Source organism: Lepisosteus platostomus, chromosome 4, assembly GCF_059453375.1.
Source record: "Lepisosteus platostomus isolate fLepPlt1 chromosome 4, fLepPlt1.hap1, whole genome shotgun sequence".
NCBI lineage: Eukaryota > Metazoa > Chordata > Actinopteri > Semionotiformes > Lepisosteidae > Lepisosteus > Lepisosteus platostomus.
This window is the reverse complement of record NC_142614.1, coordinates 13656209-13680658: the sequence shown is the minus strand read 5'-3', so window position 1 is coordinate 13680658 and position 24450 is coordinate 13656209. Positions and strand designations below refer to the sequence as shown.

At 40.3% G+C, this 24450-nt stretch overlaps 1 protein-coding gene across 4 annotated transcripts in view; it reads left to right on the top strand.

Moving 5' to 3' along the window:
* bmpr1ba (bone morphogenetic protein receptor type 1Ba) overlaps nt 1-24450 on the top strand; it is a 159904-nt gene that overhangs the window by 104870 nt on the left and 30584 nt on the right. For all 4 annotated transcript variants that reach the window (XM_088628616.1, XM_088628613.1, XM_088628614.1 and 1 more), the window contains one exon: nt 8689-8871. In XM_088628616.1, the coding sequence (XP_088484742.1) occupies nt 8799-8871 (73 nt within the window). In that variant the 5' untranslated portion in view covers nt 8689-8798. The remainder of the gene's footprint in view (nt 1-8688; nt 8872-24450) is intronic.

Genomic DNA, 24450 nt, shown 5'->3' with positions numbered 1-24450 from the left:
TCACTCATCTCCCCGCAGGGGGTCCTGACTTCCTCCTCCTACAGCCAGGTGGTTGGCTCTCAGCCAAGGGGGCTAAGCCAAAGTTTCTTATGCCTGACTTTCCAATAAACATTCCAAAACACGTTTTCTGATTGGGCGATGTTATTCCTGGCGAAATACAGTTATCAAAAACACAATGTGCAGTTTACTCCAGACGGAGTTTTTGCCATGGCATAAAAATCTGATGCAATGCTAAAGTTTAGTAAACTACAGCAGAAAGGTTGTGAGGTTACAAAGGAGTAAATACTGTGGCATTTGGCACAGTGCTGCCTTATAGGTTGGAGCAGTTGTAGTGTGAAAACAGAAGAAAGTCACAGGAAAAAACAGAAAGTCCCTCACAAACACAGTGCATTCATGTGCTTTTACTGGCGTGATATGGGTGAGTGTGAAACCAGTGACACTTATGTATGGGACCCAGTGTAATGCTGGTGTAGTGTTATGAAAGAGGCTATACAGAGCAAAAGCTGTTATTGCTTAAATAAATACTAATAAAAAGCTATCAGATGCAAGCAATTAATCAGCATTAAAAACAGATCTAACTGTTCTAGAGGAGACTGGAACCTACGTTGCTTTCTACCTCTCCTTTATGTCCTACCCCTGAGGTATTATACACGAAGCACATATTTTATGGTTTTGAGCCCAGGTTTTACCAATGCATGATTGTACTGCAAATGATTAATTTCAGAGCCACATGGAAGAACATTTAAAGTCACCTGAAATTAATTTCTTTGAAAAAAGCTATAAAACTGTTCATGGGATTGAAGAGGAGTTGGCGGGGAAGGCAGGGAATAATGCAGTATGTTGGCGTGAGTGGGAGTTTGTGGGTGAAATACTTTTGGACTTAATTTAATGAGTTTGTCACTTGGAGCCAGAACAGAACCTCCGCATAAACAAAGGCACTAACCAGTGGTGCAGTTCCCGTGCAGAGATGAGTGTTGGCGCTTCAGGCTCCATGTGTGAGAGCAGCCGCTGAGAGAATATTCTCCCCCTTCAGCCGCAACAGCCTCACATAGCTCTCTGCCTGTGCTGCTGCTCACTCTCTGCTCATGTCTTCTTCATAGTATGAAACACTGGGGACCAACCCAGAACCTTGATGGAAGAAGTAATTCAGGAAGGCCAACTGTGACCTGTAGTCTCGCCAATAAGAGAGAAAGCTCATTTCACTGGGCCTGGAGTCTTCAGGCACAAACCCCCCAGCAAAGTCAGTCTGATGACAATTTTGTAATTTTGTGGGGTGGATTTGCCTGAGCCAATCCATAGGATAAAACCTGACAGCTGTGAGGTGAAGTGTGTGCGCTATAAGCATGCAGGTCTTTTTTTTTCTTCAGAGGTTTGTGCTGTTCCTAGTGGTTCTCATGTCCTGTGTCCCGATTGTAATTACCTGTGAAGGGCTGGCAGTTCGGAATTGAGCTTGTGAACTGGAAGCTTTTACTAAATATTAAGGAGATCAGCCCTCAAGGGAAACGAGCTGTCTCCCTTCGTGAATGATTTATTTGCATAGAGAAGAATTTGACTTGCTTTCCCCCTAGGACCCGTTGTTATTCAGAATCACGCTTGAAACAACAGTGTGCAGTACGTTTCAGAATTAAGGCAGATTAGCAATGTTTATTTAGCAAGTGGTACCCATTACTTGAGACCAGTAGCATGAAATGTGCTTATAAATCTATTGGTGAAGTTGTAGAACACTATCATTTTACATTTTTAAAATGTGTTTTTTTTTTCCGTGAAGATTAAAGGTGTTCATCTGTTGAGATAATTAGTGTAATTGTTCAACAAGTACTTTTTCTATTTTGTAACTTTTTAAACAGGAACTTTCCATAAGAATACTATTTGAGCCCCAAAAGGCCTGTAATTCCCTAAATTATGTAGTCGGGCGCATTTATAATATGACAGCAAAAAATACAGGAAGCAGCTGACCGCTAACTCAAATCAACAATGTTTATTATATTAAAAATTTTACTCTTATAAACACATAATATATTTTTCCAGTAAAAATACTGAAATCACTTGAATACATGCAAGATTCTTCACATTTTACGCTTCAGGAATGAAAGAATTTACATGAGATAAACTTTGATTTGAGGCCACCCTTCTTCAGTGTTCTCTGGATCATCGTCTTCGAGTATAATGGCCACATACCAGCACAACACATGGCAGGGTCTGTGGGACTGTTTCCAAAAGTTCTCACTTGGTTCACACCACTAGTGAGTGAGCAGGCTGTTTTGTTTAGGAATCCTGACAGTGGGGTGGCTGCCTGTCCTTGTTTGCTCAAGGCTCAGGCGTCCAAGTCTTGCTATTACTGACCACTTGTCATGGGGGCTGCCTGTGTTTGCTGTACACACAAACTGTTTCTCTGCCGCTGCCTGGGATGGTTTGAGTGACCAGCTGGCCACCAGTTTCTGCTCTTCTGAAGGAAACGCTGTGTAAACTGGAGAGTGTTGGATAGGATTTAACAAGATTATTATGAACTGTTAGCTGCTGCAAATAAAACAGCCCACAGCTGCACACGATGTATCACAGAGAAGGAATGTTTAACTGCAGGAGACAAAAGGAATAGGAATAAAGAGATTTGCCCCTCTCAAACAGAATGGGCTGAAACGGATTGATTTCTCCTGTGGCCCATGTGAAAGCAATCTATCATGAGAATGGCACCCAGCAGGTACCCGAGAGCCAGGATAACTATTTATAGAAGAACAATGTTGCTGTTGAGGTTATAAAATTATGCACTAGCACACATACACACCAAATTTTCAGCACGGGGGGGTCACAGGAAAACAAGACCACCACGATGAGAATGCGCAGTTAGGCTCTGATTTAAATCGATCTTTTCATTTTACATTTGGATGTGCTTCCACCCGTGATGGTGAAGCCTGTGGTCTCCAAGCCTTCAGCCAGGCCGTTCTGATCACGAGGACTACGTGAGGGCTGCCCTTTGGAGCCCTCCAATTTCTTTCCACTTTCAATTGATGTCTGGCAGGTTGTCAAACCCTGAGCTGAACTTGTTCTTTTGCTAAATTTGTTAAATTTCAAGTGAATTATGAAACGTGTTTTGAAACTTGCCATCTCCAGCTTTTTGAAGAGCTGAGAGCAATTAAAATACGTGTTGTCAAGCAAGCGTGAGTCCAGCTCAGGCGCCAGTGAAGCAATTGAGATCTCAGCTGGCATGTAGCCTGAGAGACCGTGTATCTCTGCAGTGGCTTTGTGTGGAGAGTACAGCTCTCTGCTGCCTTGAAAGAACGTTTTTAGCAACACTTCCGGATTGTGTGAAAGAGGCATTGAAGATTATTTATTTATGCCTTTCTCAGAGGTGATTTGCATCTGAAACAATGTCTGACATTTAAAAATGTGCATACCACTGAAATTCTGTAATTTAGATAAAACTGATCAAACTAAAATGTTAAAAGAGAAAAGTGCAATGAGTAACAAAAGGGAAACATTACAGTGATTATTGCAGATCAGATGAACAACTAAAGAACAAAACACCTTACTAGCAATACATTGACTTTAAAAAAATGTGCTTCAGATCTGAGCTGATAGAAATATATTATCTGTAAGACATACTGTATGTGCTACTGTATATAGTAAAAAATATTTTTCTTCTCACATCTTCTTGGATGAGGAATTGCTTTTTTACTTTTTATTATATTGGGACTTTTTTATAATAAAGGCTTGTGTTGTTCAGTACAGGGTACTACCTAATGTTCATACATTTGCTATAGACTGTAATGATGCATTGTGCTGTCGAACTATTGTGCTGTCCCACATGCTATTGTTTTCATATTTAGGGACCGTTCTTTGTTATCTTAAGTTGACATTTTGTTGATTTAGGGAACATTTTTGTGTTTTGAAACCAATCATAGATTTTGACATGGGAAGTAACAGGCATTTTCACTTCATTGGCAGTTTTTGAAGATATATTCAAGTAGGAGACATGGTACAAACAGACTGCCTGTCCATCCTGAAGGCTTTTCAGCTTTCAGGATGGACTTGTTAAGCTTGTATAACATGGGGATTACCATACCTAAATACTGTATAAATACTGTATTATAATGCAGTACAGATAAGTCCAGTTGAGGTTTTTGATATTCTAATATTCAGTGTCCTTTCTGTGAATGCTCTGACTGTTGCTGTGGGATAGTAAGGTTCCCATTGTGAAATCCTGAGTCTGGTGTTTTTTGTCCCTCACCAGAACTGATGGATTGATGGATATTTTTATTGTTTGTCCTCAACAAGTTAGTGTGTGTTTTTCTGGTGATATATTGTCATGACGTGCTTTGAATACACCACAGGCTTTGGCTCATTGCTGATCTTGCATATTCATTAACCCTTTCTCTTTTATTAAATCTTTTTACTGGCAGGGAGCCTCAAAGGGAGAGTGCCGAGAGAAAACTTAACATTGCATTTTCTGATGTCTGTGTGCTGTCCTTCAAAACAGTGTCTGACAGTAAGACATACAGCCCCCTAAGTTTGCAAGAAATCATACCAGTTCCTCTTACCAAATGACTTCTGGATATTTATTTTTATTTTAGAATTAATGTCCATTTTCGTTAGACACTTGGGCATTGGATTACCACATTGTTCCACGGTCTGGGGCCAGATGACACAAAATGTGTCAGAGAGAGTGTCAGATGGAGTTTAATTTAACTGGACCAGGGTGAAATATCAGTGCTCCTCTAAAGTGCATTTCAATCTGTGAAATCTCAGATTCTGAGTGAAGAAATGGGTTTAAACACTACCTTACCTTCCTTCTTTTATAATAGCTTTTGTGTGTTAGTATAGTAACTTGAAATATAGGGATATTTTAGTGGTTGTTGTTTTATACCCACTGTTATATCTTGGGCAGACTGGTAGCAGAGCGTTCCTCATTCATAAATACACACTGCCTGATCAGTTCAGTAAAACTACATTGGGCTTAGGCCTTCAGTGACAGCTTTCAGAGGGGATGTATTCAAATAGGATACAGTACACGATGCAAACAGACTGTCCATCTCAAAGGTTTTTGTTTCATTTTTTTTCTTATTTGGCACAGAGTACTGTTTTCATAAGATCACACACTTGGTTCTAAAAAGACATAATAAAGTAAGCAACACCTGCATATTTAGTACAGTAGACAGGAGCCAGACTCCTTAATGTGGGCGTAGAGCTCTGCTGCTGATGGAAAAGTTACTGCTGCCGAAGTCTCATTTTGAAGTACAGTACTTTGCTAGAACTGTATGTTTTCAAACTGCCAAAATCTTTTCCCTCCCTGGTTCATGTCTTAATTAACGTTGCTGAAAGAAAAGGTAAAGTGAAAAGGTTATTCACTGTTAGCATAGCAAAGCATTGGCTGTTTTTACATTACAGAATGCTATGTTGTGTTGAGAACAAAGTAATTTTGCCTACTACCACATTATGTGCTGTTCTGCACCTACTTCTGCAGTACGATCTCCAACATGATTACGGGTGTTCTGGTATTGTGATTAGCACACTCTGGGTTTTTTAATCCCCCATGCAAGGCATAACTGGAGTAAAGATGCAGAAAGATCCCTTTACTACAACACTGACTTGGGGTTTCTGTTCCCACTTTTTTCTGTACCTTCAATGTCAAACGAGAAAGCTGCAGAAAGGTTTTCAGATTAATGTACTTGTCTGATAAAAGGGAGTTCTTTCAGGATCTATTAGATTAAGGACAAAAGCCGTTCTTGAAAAGAAGTGATGACACTTCAACCTAGTGATTAAACAAAATAAAATAATGTGTTGGTCAAGAATTACTTTTTGTAAAGCCAAAGACTGTAAAAAAAGAGTCTCTTTTATTTCAAAGCAAAGGGTAATCTAGAATGAATGCAGAGAATGGAGAGGAGGGAAAGGGTAACTTAATGTGAAACATAGGCCAGGGCAGCCTGCTGGTGGGTGAAAATGAGAGGGAAAACATGGACACAGCCTGCATGGCAAAGGGTTGCTAGAATGTGGCCAACAAAACTGAAGGAGTTGTTCTCTTTTAAAGAAAGTAAGGTTGCCAGAGCCCAGTTTCTTGAAATATGGTCGTTGCTCTGAGTTACAGTTTAGAGTTTTTTTGAAAGGGAAATCCGGAAGACAATAGATTGCTGAAAAAACCCAGGCAAGCTTTAAACTTTATTAAGTCTGTCTGAGACAAAGGCCGCCCCCACTCCTGTGTGCTGGGGTTTAGTGGAGAAAGAGTTTGGCAGCCTCCATGCTGTGCACTTGATTGATGTCTCTGAACATCTGAGGGACTTTTTGTGTCCAGCTTGCCTGCTCAGAGTGCTTAATGTGTGAATACTCGAATAAGGTCATCCCTTATCGCATGTAATCCAGCCCTGAAAGCAAATCAGCAGTGACAGTCATACCCCACAAGTGAGAACACAAATCATCTACCCGCCTGCAGTGTACAAGTCATGAGATTTTTCTTTCTTCCCCTCTAAATTCCCTGTTCTGGCTCAGTGAAAGGAAGGCTTGTCACAGTCGTGAAAGCTTCAGAGCTGTACGTGCCTTGAATAACACAGGGGCCAATCAGAGTCGGGCTCGGAGTGGGGTGGGGAGGCGGGGGATTGTTTATTTGTAACAAAGTGATAGTCTTTTCACTAGGAGGTTGAAAGTGGGCTCTTCTATTGTTAGCTGCTAATGATGAATGATGTGGATTGTGAGAAAACTTGGAATGGAACGGAGCACAAGTTAAAAGAGGCTGTTCTTTTGTATCCAAGCGAATTGGGCTTGAAAAAGGTTTCCATGCATTTCCATTCTTCGGCTTCATTTCTACATCTGATATGGAGAGAGTGCAGCAACGCCAGTGTGATTTTAGTTTGAATATATATGTTTTTAATCTGTGCAAGTCAACAGTCAATTTGTCACTGTCAGAAGGAAGCAAGTAAATTGTTTGCCCGCGACAAACGTGGTAGCAGCCTGGCTGGGGTACAGTGACAGGGGATATAAAAATAAAGTGATGGTCAGAATGTATAAATGTTGATTTCTGTAATGACGTTATTAATCAGCAACATCAGTTATTTTTCTAATGATTTCTATTGCAAATTATTCTGGCACATCAAAGGGTGAAGACTGAGCTTTTGCTAAGGGGGTGTGGCAAGGTTCCCCCGAGGTGTCAGTTTTAATATCCTAGAAATATTTTGCACATCGAAGATTTCTTTTTTCTAGTTTAGTAGTTAATCTACATGTCACACTACTCTGCCTTCAACCACATCTCAGTGTTTAAAGCCATTTTGCCATGAGCCTGGATGCCACCTGCTGAGCTGTTTATTATTTCTTTCCTTTAACAATCATTTACTGTAGAAAAGAACGATTTGTTTCTCCAACTTGTTGCAAAACTAATGTATGAAAGTTTCTGGTGAGCTTGAACGGCCCATCTACAAGAAGGTTTTCAGTTTTAATTCATGGATAGATTTAATTTTTTTATAAGGAACTGGAAATCCTTGTCAAAGATGGAAAACAAGTTGAAATCTGGTTTCATGCATAAGCTTACAGATGAAAAACAAGATCTTATAGGCTTTTACATACATCACATCAGCTGACAGGCTTGAACATTTTGTGTACTTGCTACGTCGGTGAACTGGGTGCTCCTGCTACACTTATGTGCTGTTTGTGCTCTTCAGACTTCAGCCCAATCTGAGGCTCAAGACACTGGGGGATGCTGGGAAACTGGGCCTTCTGTTCTGTTGCTCCACAGCTGTGGAATGATGTCCCAGGCCATATCAGATCCTGAAAGTCAGCCAGCACTTTCAAATCCCATCTTAAAGCTTGCTTTTATACTTTGAAATATCCCTGCATTAATTTGTGTATACCTGTCTCTTTTGTTTTAGAGAGATTTGTATCAATATTTGTGATACAATAGAATTTAAAAAATCTAACTGGGGAATACACAAGGTCAGAGTACAGGAGAACCGCAATTAAAGCTGTCGGCTTTCTTCAAACCGCTCTGTCCTTGTGCCATATCAGCACGTTGAAATTTATTCAGTGTTCAGTGCAGCAGCAAAGTTTCTTTTTTGGGTAAATGATAGAATTAAAAAATGTCAGAAAAAAAGAAAGTATGTAAAATCTAAGTAGTCCCTTGAGCTATAAGATGAAATTGAATATGTGAAAGAAATTTCTATAAGTTAGTCCTTAAGAGCATATTGTGATAATAAATTACATAATTCAGAGAATTAGAGTTTTAAGAAGTAAGACACAATGAATCATATTGTTCTCTTCCCAATACTGCGGTGACACTCAAAAATGCCACAATAATAAAACTATATTTCATGTGTCTCAGCCCGTTTCCTTTGTCACACTCAGCCGTCTGGAGAAAATGTGCGGGCCAGTCAAGAGGTGCAGAGTCCCGGTAGCTGTCTTGAGATCTGAATTTGTATTGTTTTTTTTCGTGCTGACTAAAATGCGAAAGACAGCCCTGAGTGATTCCTCTGCCTGGAGGGTGGGGAGAGAAGAGAATCCCCCCCTCCTGCTTCCTCTACCCCCCCCTCTCCTTGGAAACAGAAGCTTCCAAGTGTGAGAAGTGAATCCAGGCTCCCGTGGCTAGAATCCAGGCCGGCTCAGGGTATCAGCTGCCCTTCTGTTGTCCTGCCCACGAGGTGTCCAAGCGAGGTCTGTCGGGTGACACAACCAGTGTGTAACAGGCTTGTGTCTCTCCCATTCCCTCCTCCCCAGGCTCTCCCAGCTGACTGCGTGGCGGAGCAGTTTTGGCCAAGGCAGTTCTCACCCACCAGGGGAATAAGGGAGACGGCGAGACGACTGGAATACCTTCTGGACCAGGAGCGATGGGGTGGCTGGATGAACCAAGCTGGCAGATGTCCTTTTCTTTGCTCGTGCTTCTGTCCCTCCACACCAAGGGTAAGGAGCTGGGGGTTCTCTACTTTTCTGCTCGTGAATGGTGAAACAGTGGGTCACTTAGAATTTGGGGTTCAGTGCCTGGCTCCCAATTTGCCAGGACAGGCAGTGCGGGAGTCGGGACGATGCATGGCAGGGGATGGTAGCACTGTTCCTGCATGATAAAGTGCTTAATTTCTGTATTGTGGAGTGGAGTTACTGTGTTTTTTGTCCTCCTCCTCAAAGCTGAAAATCCTTCCCAGTTGTGACTTTCTTTTAGCATTTACTGTATATGAAGCTAGAACTTTTAAGGTTGCTGAATTAGTTAACGCCATACCAGTGGGGTTTGCTGTGCGTCACAAATCACAACTGCATTGCAATCCAGTTGTATTTCTGTAACAACAGGTGTTTGGTTGTTCTGCTTGTTGGATTGCACTTTCGACATGACAACAGTTTGTTTGGTGAAAAAAAAATGCAGTTAGATGGACCTTTTGAAAGACATTACTGCTTTTAGAAAGACATTTTTCATCTAGATTGGACAAATATTATAAGTGTTTAAAATCTTAAAAGGCAAAACATTTCTGCAGTACACAGGTCTGTAATTTAAAGTGATGTTATTTTTTAAGTTTTATTGTTTCAAAGTTAAAGGGTTTGTCTATCTTGGAGCTTAGAGCTTTTGAGTCATGTCTCAACTGCTTTTAAAAAACTGGCTCTGCTTTCTTGAAAGAGGATGCATTGCATCTCTGCTTACGACTGGCCTCAGAGCTCTCTCTTTTCGTCCAGTTTGTCTTCCAGTTTGTTTTGGGATTTAATTTTATTTAGTGATTCATTTGCTTCCCTTTTCTCTCTGAGTGTCTGTGACATAATGTTTTCCTCATCTGTCTGGCACTCGCTGCTTTCACAGTTGGATCACAGGCTTCCTAAATCAATCAAGCACCAGCTCATGCTCCAGCTCATCATTTCATTATAGAAAGAAGTTGGGAAAACTGTGCACAAAGCTGTATTTAGTCAGGTATTGACTTCCTTTCTAGATTCTGTGGTTTTTTTAAGGTATTGTAAAGTGTGTTTTATTCCACTCAAACCTTGAAACCTTAGGTGTTTCAAAATGGGTTGCCTTAAGAAGTATAACATATTTTTAGATATCATGACTGTGTCTACAAGAAACATATTTTACTTCAATTATATCCTTAAAAATATACGAACAGATTCTTATGAATGATGTTCAAATAGAAATATGTTTCATAGAAGAGGCTGTTACTATATTTTATTCAGAACTCAATAAAAACCATTTAGTTGGGACAGTATTGAAGCAGTTGATGGGAACATTAGGAGTGTGCTCGCTGAAACCAAAGGGAATGGGAACTGCTTGTTCGAACCTCTTCACTGGTTCTAAATGATAATAATAACTAATTAATAATAATAATAATACAAAATCTGACAAATATTTTCTAGTTATCTCTTTTGTTTTGTAAGACCCAGTTTTCGCAGTCGCAGGCTCTATTTCAGTGAAAGTTCTCAGCAATGTGCCGAAAGCAGGAAGAAAAAAGCAAAACAACATACGGAAAAAAAGATTTAAAATTATTTTAAATATTGCCTGAGCTCAGGTTCTGATAAAATTCCAAAATGCATTGAATTTGTTGCCATTTGCAATACTCTGTACTAGGTTTACCTCTGCATACTGTATGCAGGCCAGCCAATCAGATTTAAAAATACAGTATTCACAAATGGCTTTTATTTAAATTATCAGATAGCATTAAAAATAAATATATTAATGATTCAAAAGCTGTTAAGGCAAATCCAGAGCTTACAAATGATATACATGAATTTCTTTCTGAAAAAGGACGCACAAATACCTCTTACAGAAAGTTCTGACAACTATGTCAAGTTTTGACAGTTTTGACTGACTCTTACAGTCAGTTTTGCAGACATCACATAACAGAGATTTTATTTCTGAAGGCAGGTAGCAGTGATATCAAAACAGGTGTCGTCACTAATGAGTCTCGTTTACAGGAGAAAGATAAAATGATTGAATTGGATGGATTTGTTTGTTCTAAAATGTGGATGTTAATGCATGTGTGGTAGTTATACATCGCGTAAAGCTGTTTTATGACAGGAGTTTGCGGATTTTTCCCTGATAAATAGCTCCTTGCACAGCATGGGGGCATAAGGAAGTTAAAATCTGCCAACTGTGTTAAGAAAGACAGTGGAGCTCCTAACGACTTTACTGACCCCATACACTGAGGAGTCACTGAGGAGTGACCCAGCCCTTGGAGTTGCAAGAGGCCAGTTGTTTTTCATAAGAAGAAACAGAGTTTTATCTGTTTGTGAATCCTTATTTCCTCAGAAATTCTGTTTAAGAGCACATCATATGTTTTCCAACATAGTTTTGGAAGGTTTAGGCACATACGGTTCTGAAAAATAAAAGCCTTGACTTTCACATGAAGTGACTTAGACACAGTAGGTGCTGGCTGTACAAAATACAGATTAGACCACACGAGAGACACAATAATTGGAAAATAGACAAAACAATTCAGCAATCTGACAGTCCTGTAAGCATGACTAAATGCGTAAAAAACAAGCAGTAACTTAATAAAAGAGAAGCAGTAGAAGGTAAAAACCCAAGGTATCATAGAAAATTAAATATAGGAAAGAAAGAATGAAATGAAATATGATAATAATATGATTGGATGAATGAAATGATTGGTAAGAAATATAAATGGAAAATCTATTATAAATTGAAAAATATAATAAGCAATTATAATTATTAATTAAAATGATAACTTTTATGCATGCAATCCTACTGTAGAGAGGATACCAATCTGTGTCTGTAGGACATTTTTAAGTTGTTGGATCGTAGGCATATATTGGTATTATTTTGAATTTCTTTTTTTAAATCTGCTGATTTTAAAAACCATAGAGTGCACAGGTTTTATATTTTGGAAGATAAATCTTTTTCAGTTTTCTGTATTCATGAGAAAAAAAAAATAGATGACTTACAATTTCTGGTCCTGTTTCTGGCTGCTGTTGTGTGGAATAATAATTGAACTAAATCATTACTATAAATAGTAAAATCCACTGAAATCAAGAAGCAAAATTAAATCTTTTTTTCTGATTTTTCTGATATAACAAAGGGTCATTTTCATTGTCTAATCAAAAGCCATTTTTATTTGCTCCTACAAAGAAAAGTGAAACCCTTTTTTCAGAATTGAATGCCCCTAACCCTTACAGTTTCCCATTTCAATTCAGTCACTGTTTTTGCTTTAGCTTTATTTGTTAAAAACACAAATATTAAACTGCTGAAATATTTTCGTATAACCAAATTATATTCAGCACAGAGACCGCACACAGCGACTTCTGCCAAGAATAAGACAGATGTGTGTATAGAGGAATCAGCCGTTTGTTTTGTGAAATTGTCAGCTTATTTCAACAACTTCCAAGTACGCCTAGCATTTGTTTTTCAACCACAGAATACATTGAAAACATGCTACGAATTGTGACAGTGATGCTGTGCCAACTCCTTTGGACACAGCTCTTACAATCTCTCTTTTATGCAAAGATACTTAAGGAAGCAGCAATACAAACTGTGTTTTGTAGTTAATCGTTTGTGTGTAAACACTCAGCTGGTAACTCCTAACAATTATAGCATGGGATGGTCAATGCAGCCCTATCACAAGATAGAAAGACCTTACAGGAACTTCTGTTTTTTAATATCATTCTAGTGATATGAGTTTCTAGTATCTAGTGACTTGTATCTAGTGACTTGAGATTCTAGTATGTAGCGACTTGTCTCTAGTAATTTGAGATTACTCGGAATGATTACTAAGTGTATGAGGCTCTTTAGGGGCAGAATTGGAAAGATTTTGCTCAAGGACAAAGCCAAGAAAAGATGTAGTAATTATGGCAAAAAAAAATTCACATAACGGTGGTGTATTTGTTTAATTAAGGAAAATCAACTATATGTTTATTTAGTTGGAAAAGGTACTTTTGCACTCGAATGATAAGCTTTCAAAGTTGTTTTGTCAGCCTTAGTTGATGGCTTGTATATATAATCTGAGCTTTTTTCTGGTTATAACCAGATATTGCAATCCCAGAATGAGGTTTGATAGTCAATTGTTTATTTGACTTTAGGCAGATGGAAAATTTAAAGTTCTTGCTATTATCCACCCTTTCTAATTATTTTATTTATTACCTGTTGGAATGTCCATTATATATATATACTAAGAGATTCCTTGTTGGTTCTTTTATCAAGACGATGTTCTTTGCCAAATACCGATTCCAGTATAAACAGCTAATGGAAAGGTATGTATTACTCTTTTAAACTGATGACAGCCAGATATGCTTGATAATCTCTCCTGGATATCTTTACAATCTCGGTATGCTAGAAGAGCTTTCTTCAGAGTGCCAGAAAGACTCCATTCCCGAGCAAATTCGCCACAGTCCTCCGACGAGGAACCCAGGCTTACGCCTTGGGCGCTCACCCACCCTTTGTGGGCAGCTTGAGCTTATACCTTAGAAACACAGGGACCCCGTCTTTGTCTTGCAGATGAGCATGGGTATTTTTCATGACGGAGTGACATTGTGTAAGAAGTAGAACAGCAAAGCCAAGTGTGGTGCACGCTACAGTAAACCATAGCTGGGCGAAGTAATTGTGTGAGCTCACAAGGAAAACTGTCGAAGCAGCGTGTGGCTTGAGGGGGTGCACTGTCAGCACTGAAGGGTGCTAAGACTGATTATCACACTCCAGCCTCCTCTTGCTGTGATGTCTGCAATACTCTGCTTGTTGTCGGCTCCCACGGAAGCTGCAGCAGAATGTTCCACCTGAAGATAAACTGCAGGAGCAGAATTTCAGTGAAAAGCAGCCCTCAGACTGGGAAATCTCTTATTGCCGATGAATTTGACTTAATTTATGTGGTTTTATCCAATCAGTGTGAATGTAGACTTATCTGTAGTGCTCCTGGCCAGATGTCTGACCATCAGTTGATGTTATTATTATTATTTACAGTAATTTAGAATCAATTATTAATTATTATTATTATTAGTAAGCTGGCCATATTGTGTTACTATTACTCCTGCTATCAAGCAAGCTCGGGGCATATTGCTTTTCACCAACTGGTTTCAAATGGCATTTTAGATGCTCAGATAAGAGCAGCTCCTTACAGAATCAGAGGTAGTGCCCCCAACATACCTTTCTCTTATCTGTTTTTAGATCATTAACTGGGATTATTATGATTATTTGGGCAGACTGTCAAACAAAAAGTCTTAGCACCATCATTTGGAATGTATTCCTGATCCAAAAAATACTCGAAACAAGTATCTGAGAAGAAGTGGCTGGAGAAGGCTGTGAGTGTGCTTGTTTTTTCGCAGCTTCAGAAATGAGAGGACTCTCTGTCGAAGCGTGGGCTTCAGAAAAGGGCCAGAATGCATTTCACAACTGCGGGGTATGGCTGGAGGTGGGGTGCTTGCAGAAAAAGTGGGGTACAGTGATGAAAGCATTTCTGTATCTGCTTTGACTTTGATTCTTTTATACAGAGAGAGAAAATTTGAAAAGATCCTGTCAAAGTCTGGAGGAGAATGTGGAGTAAGTGCAGTCAGAAGACCTTCCTCAAATACACTTATCTAGGTCAGAGAACTCCCTTCCTGGAGAGCTGCTCTGCAGTTGGCCCTGTGGAGGGTTAGTTTGTTCAGCTGACCCGTCTGAGCCAACACAGAGAGAACCAGCAGAACACTGTGCTGCCCCCTCCCCAGTTTATAGGCTGAACAGACATTAGATAGGAAGACATATGATGCTCACAGCTGGGTATACAACCCTTTTTTCTGTGTGATCCCTTATGTCTTTTCCTTAAGTGTTTTCTGATACCACCTGTTAATACTTCGACTTTATAACCTATATGCTGCACAGTATTTAGCAATAAAAATGAGCTTATGAATCAAGTAAGAACAAGCAGAGATAAAACTGCTTTTTAAATAAAAATGCTGTACCAATGGATGCAAGTTGAGTCTTTGCACTTTTTCCATTGTAAACGCAGCTATAAATATGCCCTAATTTTAGTCTTTACCCATAGGTTTGTTTTCAAGGATGCAAAGTAAGTTTTGATTAGATGTACTAGCCAGCCTGAACAGCGTATCAGTAGCAGCAGTATTGCCAACATGTTGCCAGATCTCATCAGGTCTCAAAAGCTAAGTAAGGCTAGACTTTGTTAGTACTGGGAGTTCTCGATGGAAAACCTGTAACTGCTGTTATAACTGGTATTAGTAGATCAGTAGATGGCAATATTCCTCCTAGACCAAAATTCCAAACCCAGTTTCCCAGTAAGCTGCCAGTACACACTGCCCATAGGAAGACCCATCCATTAAAGCCACTTGGCCATTGAAGAACTCATGGCACTGTTTGTAAGAGTAGGGGTGTTGAGCTGAAAAACATGTTTCAATTCCAGTGTAGGTCTGCAAAATCTTGCCTCCAGCAAGCTCTGTGCAGTGTGGCTGCTGGTGCATTTTGCCTCTCCCAGGTTGGTGCACTCAAGTGCTGGATGAAATGGGTCCCCTATTCTATGTATGGAGCTTTGGGATCCCTTTGGATGAAATGCGCTATGTAATGCATACTGGCCTTAATAATAAAAAAGACTGACTTTTTGCTTTAAAGTGAAAGAAAATAATGAGTATGGTATTTGGTTTCTTAAACCAATATTATTATCACTGTAGGCATCTGTAGACATCTTCAGGATGAACGGGCCTATTTAGGCTAACAAAGTCCTCCAAACTTTTTAAGCATTAAATAACATGGGGAAAAGCTTCCATCTCTAAATCCTGTGTTATTTTCCTAAAATAGGAAGCACAATTTCCTCTGGAGCTAAAAAGCTTAGAAGAATTACCCTGCAATCATTTTCATATTTGTCTCCATTGTTTCTCATTGTAATGAAGCAGACAGCATGGATCATGCAAATTCAGTTTTTATGGCATATTTGGATTGGTGCTTTCTGCTCAATTTGGTCCCTCAGAGCAGCACTCTGCTGGGAACATCTGGGATTTTGCTTAACCAGCTGGATTTCATTTGCTCACATTTTCAGAAGATGTTTTTGGTCTGCCAACAACAATATAATGGTTTTACAACAACAGAGACTTCAGCCTGGTTGTGGATACAGCGCAAACAGAGAGAGCTCTCCCCTCTCGCCCTCCATGGCCGCTCCTAAGCTTTCATGGGTGGTTTGAAGCTGCTCTCTTGTTTCATTATCACCTCTTTCACACAGCATGGTCAGCATTCATGCACCAGGGTAAACCTGTTATTCTGTATGAAAGTAAAGAATATTTTTCCAGTAAGAAAGCTGCCCATTTCTCCCAATTCCCCAGTGTGTACTGAAATGCAATAGGATTTTAAAGTTGCCTCAAAGGAGGAAATTAGAATTAGAGCTAGGAATCTAAGCAAAAATCTTTGCTTAGCTGATAGTGGTACTTACAGTAAGTACCATGGAGGCAGTTCAATATTGTACAAGTGGTTAATCATAACATCATAAATGCTTTTTTTCAAATAGCTTATTCATTATTTATTTTTATTTTTTATTTCTATTAATTTTTACCGGAGACATATTTATATAGATCACTTTAATCTTTACAGACTCATGGATGAAATGGTGAAGAAATGATCAGTGAAAAATCTTTGATCAGACTGCATTTTCAAGTGATATATTATTAGTCCACTGAAAATGAATCAAGTATTAGGTTCTTGCTGAGCCCACAGGTAGACTGTGTTTTTCAGTGCAGCCTGACCTCTGTCCTCACCAGCAGGAGCCCATAGTGGTCAGCCTTGCTGTGAAGGAGTGGGCCTGGTCTCTGTCCTCACCAGCAGGAGCCCATAGTGGTCAGCCTTGCTGTGAAGGAGTGGGCCTGGTCTCTGTCCTCACCAGCAGGAGCCCATAGTGCTCAGCCTTGCTGTGAAGGAGTGGGCCTGGTCTCTGTCCTCACCAGCACGAGCCCATAGTGCTCAGCCTTGCTGTGAAGGAGTGGGCCTGGTCTCTGTCCTCATGAGATGTGCTGGATGTTCAGTGGGAGTCAAACTTGATGGAAGAAGGGGAAAAAATGTACTATCCTTATCTGGCTGAAAGGAAACAAAATGATCAAAAATGTAAACAAGGTCATTATGATCTGGTCCAATTCCCATGGCCTGACCTTGAAATGATGTTTTCTTTACAGCACATGGTCATTGGAAAGTCCAGACTTAACTCAGGAATTTCAGCAGTCACATGGCCTCCGGAGAGTCTGACACTTTCCACTGGAAAGGCACTTTCTTTTAATGAGATGAGACACTTTCTGTGGAGCTGATTGCAGTTGCTCATTATATAGGGTTTAAATGGGGAATTGAATTGGTTTGAAGCTGCAAAGAAAAAGGCAGAGGTTAATTCTACACTGGAACTAATACATTTTAGCTATGAGGTTTTCATACAATTGAAGAGGACTGCACATGCCTGAAGAAGGCAGGCTTCACTCCTGTTTTTCTTTTTAATTGTGGAATAAATATCTGTGTGCTCCTGTATTGCTCACTGTATAACCACAGGGATGGCCGGATGACTGGGTGACACTGGGACCCTTGTGTTGGCTCTCTGTAGGATTAGCTTCTTTAACTCCAAAGCCCCCAGTGCAGTAGACCTCCTTCACATTTCTTTATATAGTTATTTCCACAGTAATTTTCTTCGTCTTCTGAAAGTCAGGTTATATGGTTTGGATTGAATCCATGACTAATTGTGCAGTACTCAGTAGTGTTGTTGAAGGTGACATACTGCGTTTTGGTAAGTTAAGCTTGTAAATGTCTGAGAGTCTTCAGGCAGTGTTTTCCAGCTTTCTCAGGACAGCTCAGACAGACACCCTCTGCTTGTCTCTGTCTCAGAGGAACTCCACTTTCCTTAGTGAATAAACAAATAATTTAGTTGATCAGAGTTTTTTAATGGTTTTCAGATCCATAATAGATTTAGATTTTAAGTCTCCTATATTTTATAGATGCCTTTAGATGTCTTAAAACCTGCAGGTTTTTCCAGATTGAAATGAAATTTACAGGTTTACTAAGACATATAGTGTTAAATAAGGGTTTAATTAATTCTTTACATATAATTCAGAAAAAACACCAGGAAGGTGCATATTGAAGGAGGAATCATTCCCTCTGGGCTCTGAGATACTAAATTATTGGATTATTGTACAGCTCCTAAACTGCTCAAGAAGTCAGGCTAGCTTTCAAATGTCATACATAAATTGAAATCTACAATTATAGGACAGCTAAAAATAATGATAAGGTTCTGTTCAGGGAGATTATTAGTTTAATTAAGTAACTAAAAGGCTGTCCATAATGAGAACAGAGGACACTGGGCTGTGAACAGCAGGATGTAATAAGCCTTACTCTAGGCCATAAACTTGCTTGTGAGTTCTTAGTGTGAAATGGAAATTGAGAATCACTTGTCCTGGAGAATTGGAATTACCAAGGGCCAGCCATTGCAGGGTGTATGAAATGTAACTTTTGCTCCCTTTGCCTGAGAGGCGGAAACGTCAGTGTGTTTAATACCCTGGTAAGTCGAAACGCCTTGTCCCCGATTTCTCCAACGCTGCACTTTGATCTTGGAGAAAGAATTTGAAGTTAAGCAAAACACGGTTTTGCTTCCTGTCAGCGGCCTGGGGATGAGGATTAAGTTCTCTAAACAAAACCTGAGCTGTTGTCAGATGTGCCGTCCTGAGCGTTCCTGGGCTCGGCTCAGCGAGAAGCTGGCTGTGCTGAGCAGCGGTTCAGCGCAGCACCTGTGCTTCCCTGAGAGGGGAGAAGGGTGAGAGCCGGCCTCTTCCTGTAACTGATTCCTGCAGATTACCAGAGGCTTATCCTGTCGCAGATCTCGCTGAAAGCAGCTGAATGCTGAAGTCATGTAAATCGAAGGTACTGCAGCCCTGTTCGGGGCTCTGAGGAGAGGATGCTATGCACAATGGGCCCTTGTATTTCTGGAGGGCAGGAGGTTTGTCTGCCTTGGACAGCGCTGTGCAACATGAAAGCTTTCAGGAACTGTTTCAGGTCTCACATTAATATGCATCACTAAGTCTTTGTATATGAAATGGCACAAGGGTATATCAAAGCTCAGGCAATAAAGAAGCAGACTGGTTCCTGCACACATTATTCCTGTGTTATTTCATAGTAACGCTCACAGTCTGTCGACATCCGTCAGCAGTGCGTTTCCTGTTTTCCTTGGAGAATGCTTGCTCTCTCCCCTTGCGCTCATGAAACGTGCTCGGGCTCCTCTTTCTGTTTTTGATTCCTGTAGGATTCCATTCAGAGATGCATTCGACGTTTATTTTTCAGTTTGCTCAATTGTCAAAATTGCAGCATTTGAAATTAGTCAGAAACAGAAACTGTTCAAATGCACAGTTTGTTTTTTAAATCTCCCTGCTTTACACCATAAAGTCCTTATAATGACATGTCCATGGCAAACAGTTTCAAAATTTGTATTTATTTTATCGTTTGCATTTATACTCATATTGCATTTTCCTTACCTATAATGTCCTCATCTCCGAATCAAGTTTTATTTAGAGTCGTTTAAGTGAACAGAAAAGCCCTTAAAGGAGACCTTAATTTCGTCTAGTGCTTCAGCTAACTCAGTTGCCTTCCAGAACTTTTCATAATAACAGCAAGTCTCAACCTGGAAGCTTCATTCTCAGAAATGCAGACACAAAAATGTATTTTAAATAATCAAATTAATGCAAAATTGAAAGGCAAGTTAGGAAATCCTACAGTCAATTTTAAAAAAGGGCTGCTCGGATAGTTTGCTGTGAATTATGTATTGGAATGCTTGCCAGTTGCTTTTATTAGCTTATTGTGGCGAAATCCAAGACTGTTGAAGTGTTGTTTTATGGAATAGGTGCACCTCTGCCTCTTAAAATTAATAATGCTTTTGGACAACAAAGGCAGAATGGCTTCTGTCCTTTTTCATTCTGATTGATAAGTCCTGATAGAGGTGTTCGGTCCTGCAGTATGTGCCGTTGCTCATGGTACCTGTGCTGTGGACTTGGTACCTGTGTTTTTGGACGTGTTAAAAATTACTGCACTGCACTCTGTACAGTATGGCATACAAGGTCTGTATCTGATCACAGATTTGCAGGCATCATTTTGCAGAAAAGAGCCCAGAAACACATCTGCCAGATGATTTCATATCCTGGGCATCACTGCTGGGACAATGATGATCCTGCACACATGTACAGTAGATGTGCAGGAGTCTGGCTTTAACAGAAGCCTATTTCATAGTCTGCATTGGAAAACGCACTTTGGATCTGTGCCTGTGGTCTCACCCTCTGATCAGTCTCTGCAGCCAGGGGATCTTCCTCTGAGCTGCAGAGTGCCGTGGATGTAATCCATAGGCCACAGCAGGGAATTGCTGAAACAAATCAGAAACATTTGGACAAGAAAGAGCATATCCTGGGATGTGTCTGCATGTACAGATTGCACAGCAATTCAGATGTCCAGGTTACATTAATAACAGCCCTTGAGAAACACTCTCTCAAACATATACAGTAGATGTACTTTCAATATACTTTTTTTAAATTTTACATTTTCAATTCTCAATGTTAGGTCATCTGAGCTTTTGCTACTACATCTCACATTGGATTATTTAGCTTTCTGCTTAACCTCTGACTTGAGAGAAGCAGGCATCCTTCGCAGAGGGCTATTCACTCTCCACGCTGTGGTCGCTGTTGTCCCCAAGCACGACCAGCAGAGCTGAGGTGAGATACAGTCATCGCTGATACACCTACAAGCCCACAGCTGCCCAGACGACAGAGAGCCCTGTCTGGCTTCACTTCTTGGCAGCATATGTGCCACTGCTCTGGAGATCCTGGATCGGGACCATGAGAGCTTTGGACTCTGTGGGTGTGGATGGCCTTTAGCTGCTGAGCTACTGTACGTGGGAGCTGAGCCACTCTCTTTTTCAAAAACAACAACATCCCATTCATCCACAAACTAACAGTTTGTTTTACTTGATGCAGCAGTAATCTAGCCTAGGGAAATATTTTAATAAAAGGCTTAGTGTTGATCACAGATTGATCATTCTGTTGGCTGTGATTCCTAAGGGCTAATTATATCTTTGCTTGTTTTACTTTTGCTTGCTTGTTCTTCTCAGACTAAACTGCTAGCTTATCCCTTTTTTTTCTCAAATATCTCTGAAGATGAAAAAATGTTTCGGACTAATTACAGAAAAGGGTTGGAAGCCATGGGCTTTAGCAATGTTGGATTTTACTCTTTGTAAAATAACGGGACATTTCCAGGCCTACGATTTTGAAAGCCTAGAAAAAACATTTAATTTGCAAAGATTCAAATAGGCAGCGTCTCTTGAAATGGTGTGTAAATGTGAATTTAATGGCAGCAGGAGGAAGTGCAAGTGCAGTTGCTCAAAGAGGGCAAACAGTACTGAGCGCAGCTGTCTCAGTTGAGTCTATCGCAAACACGAGTCTCGGTCACACAGGGGAATCGATTTCTGATGGGGAGGCTTGATAGTGGAAAAATAGGTGCTGCAAATGGAAGGAAAATAACTCTTAAAGCGTCTATTAAATGCTTTGCCCTTTTTCGACGCGATCTTTGTCCACTCAGTAGAATATATGCTTTATTTAGCTCCATCGAAGCTGCCTAAGAGAGCCAGTTGTGCTTCTGTGATTGCCTCCTCCTCCTGTGGCCTTGCCCAACTTTTCAGACTTTATTTCTCTGTGTGTTGAGTTAATTGCGTTTAACGTGTTTTTCTTTCTTCATTCTGTCTCGGCATCTGAGAGAAAAGCATGTTTGGACGGGTCACAAAAGGACGACTTTTTTCACATTTCATACTAGGATGACGAGAAACTGCCCAAAATAAATGTTTTGGAAGCATCATATGTGTTTTTGTCACTTGGGTTCTGTGTTTGAATTCTGCTGGAGGCTGAGTATTTTTTATAGGAGATGACTGAAGCACTGTTCTTTGACAGAGTGCATATCTTGTAGTCATGGCATCTAATGGAGTCATGCAGTCACTGTCCCAGCTTTTGGGGCAGTGGTGTCCTGAAATGCACAGGTCATGGGGTTTAATGCAGTGATGGGGAATATTAAAGAAAAAGAAAACAATTTTCCCGTTAGGAAAGGAAAGTCAGAAAGTGTTTGCTGTCGGTCTATGGGCAGACCTCAAGAAGAAATGTCGGATAATAGTTATTGTTAAAACTAGTGAAGAGCTGTTCATGACAAAGGTGTTGTATATTTTGCTATAGAACCTTTGGTGTTCCAAATTACAGTGTCTGAAGTAATACTTGTGTTTGACTTGCAGCATCTATTCAGAGATGGTAAAGACAGGACAAAGCCTGGCCTGGCAGAGTAGGTGGTTTTTCATCAACTCAGTGTCTTTCCGTTAAGGATTAATGTCTAAAGGTTGAAAAGTTCCAAAGTGACTTGATTTTTAAAAAATGATCCAACGATCGGTATCATCTTGATTTAATGGGACCCCGAAGGCGGAGACCATAATTTTGTATTTCTTTTGAACAGTCTTGTGTTGAGTCTGCTGAGGCTGAGATGAAAGCATGGCTCTGCGTGACTCAGGGGCTGTAAGATCTCAGAACATCCCCAGCATGAGGACTATAAATCTAGGTGGAATTAGTCACGGTGGCTACAGGAGCTTAAAGTCCTCTACCTATAACATCTGGTTTGGATGTAGGCACTAAATGTGAAACAGATAAACTGCCTTTGTCCTGAGTGATTCCTGATAAGAGCTCTTTTATTGTTTAAAGACAGGAGAGATCAGAGTCAAGTGTTACACTTGTGAAACAGACCTTGTTTGAACAATTTAAGGAAAGGGAGCCTTTTGGTGAAATGTGCCTTTAAATTCACATTAAAAAAGCTGCTGTACAACCTTTGAAGGTTTAGGAAATCATGGCTAGGTCTGAAACCACCAAATGCAGGACACTCAGTCTCTTGTGCTCTGCCCCTGGCGAGTCCGGGTCTCACCAGACTAAAGGCTTGTCCTGTTCAGAAGCAGCAGTCTCTGGTCTCTGGTGCTTTTCGATCAAGGTCTTTTCCCACCAGGGAATCTTCTACTTCCTGACCCTTGTGCTATAATCCAGGGATGAGGCAGAACAGACTTCCTGGCCTGGGAGTGCTTGTTGCACAGGTGCAGACTTCTGGATTTTGGATAAGAGAAAAGACTAACCAGGATGAAGGCAATGCTTATCAAGCAGAAAGATCGATTTATTTTGACAGACTTGTTTAACTTGACATGAGTGATGACAGACTCTTTATTCATTTTTGCATCTGCCTGATAACATTTGTTCTCTTGTCAAAGGGGGGGATGCTCCAACTCATGTCCAGTAGATTTAGTGTTTTCTTACTGTTGGACAATTGAGTTTAAATTTGCCAGGTGTAAAACATCAATTGTAACAGACGTTTTTTGTTTATTGCACTTATGGAGATTTTGCCCTGAAATATTATGTTTATCAATCCTTAGTTACTATTCATGCACTGCTTAGTATCATTTTAAGCTCTGCTTTATATTTGCCTTGAAAAACTGCTGTTCACCCAAGAGAAAGAGATTTTATGTGTGCACAGTCCAGAACTTAAATATGTAGTGTAGCCAATCTATTCGGATGTAGCAAATTGTACATTTCAGCGCTTCCCAGCCACGCACAGAAGGTCTTAATCGTGGGAGTTATGGGTAGGAATTCTGACATAGAAATGAAGAATGAACTGAAGAGCTAATCTAGGCATTTACAGAAGCTTTAGACATATTAATAGCCAGTACACAGGGGAAATGATTAGAACATTGAAGACAAGGAAGTCTTGTGGTGCTTATCTTTTATTATCGCCACACTTTCCTCTTCTGATGGTGGCCTCTTTGAATCTGTATTGAATCTGTGTGTGAAGGATGGGTTTGTCAGTGTTGTACAGAAACTGAATTCTGCTTCTATGGTGTTGAAGTGGCTGGAGCTGAGCGCTGATTTAATGTGCCCGGTGATGATGCTTCAGGCAGCGCCGCTCTGTCACGGGACGTTCTGATCTGAAACAGACCCAGGGGAGCAGAGATGAAAGGCAGGCGAGTCCTGGGCAAAGAGTTCGTCCTCTCTGCCACACCAGGCACAGAACCCTCTGATGACTGATGACTCTGATGATGAAACCACAGCGAGTCATGGTCAGTCATCCCTGTTCTCCTTTCCACTGGTTTATATTCAGCACTTCTCATTTTGCCTTTTCAGACCGCCTCTGTCTTGTTCCTCCCCCTTGTCACAGTTGTGTTATTACAACTACAATAATAAAGTAGTTGGAAATGTTTCAAAAATTCTAGTCCTTGATTTTATAGCAGAGGTATTGGAGAAAAGAAAATCTCCCTTTCTCTATTTGAATCATTTTGAAGACACAATGAAGAGCATAAACACTGTTTACCAATGTTTGACCAAGTCTCAGTGTTTTGATGAGTGTTTAGTAGACCTCACAGTCCACCTCACAAGAGGCTAACAGCAGCTACAGTACTGTATATGCCTTGTCAGTGGGAACATGGCACTAGTCAAACCACTTGTTAAAACTAGTTGACAAAGCGCTGCAAGAGGTGGTAGCAGTGATCTGTATCCTAGTCAAGCTTATTTTTTTTC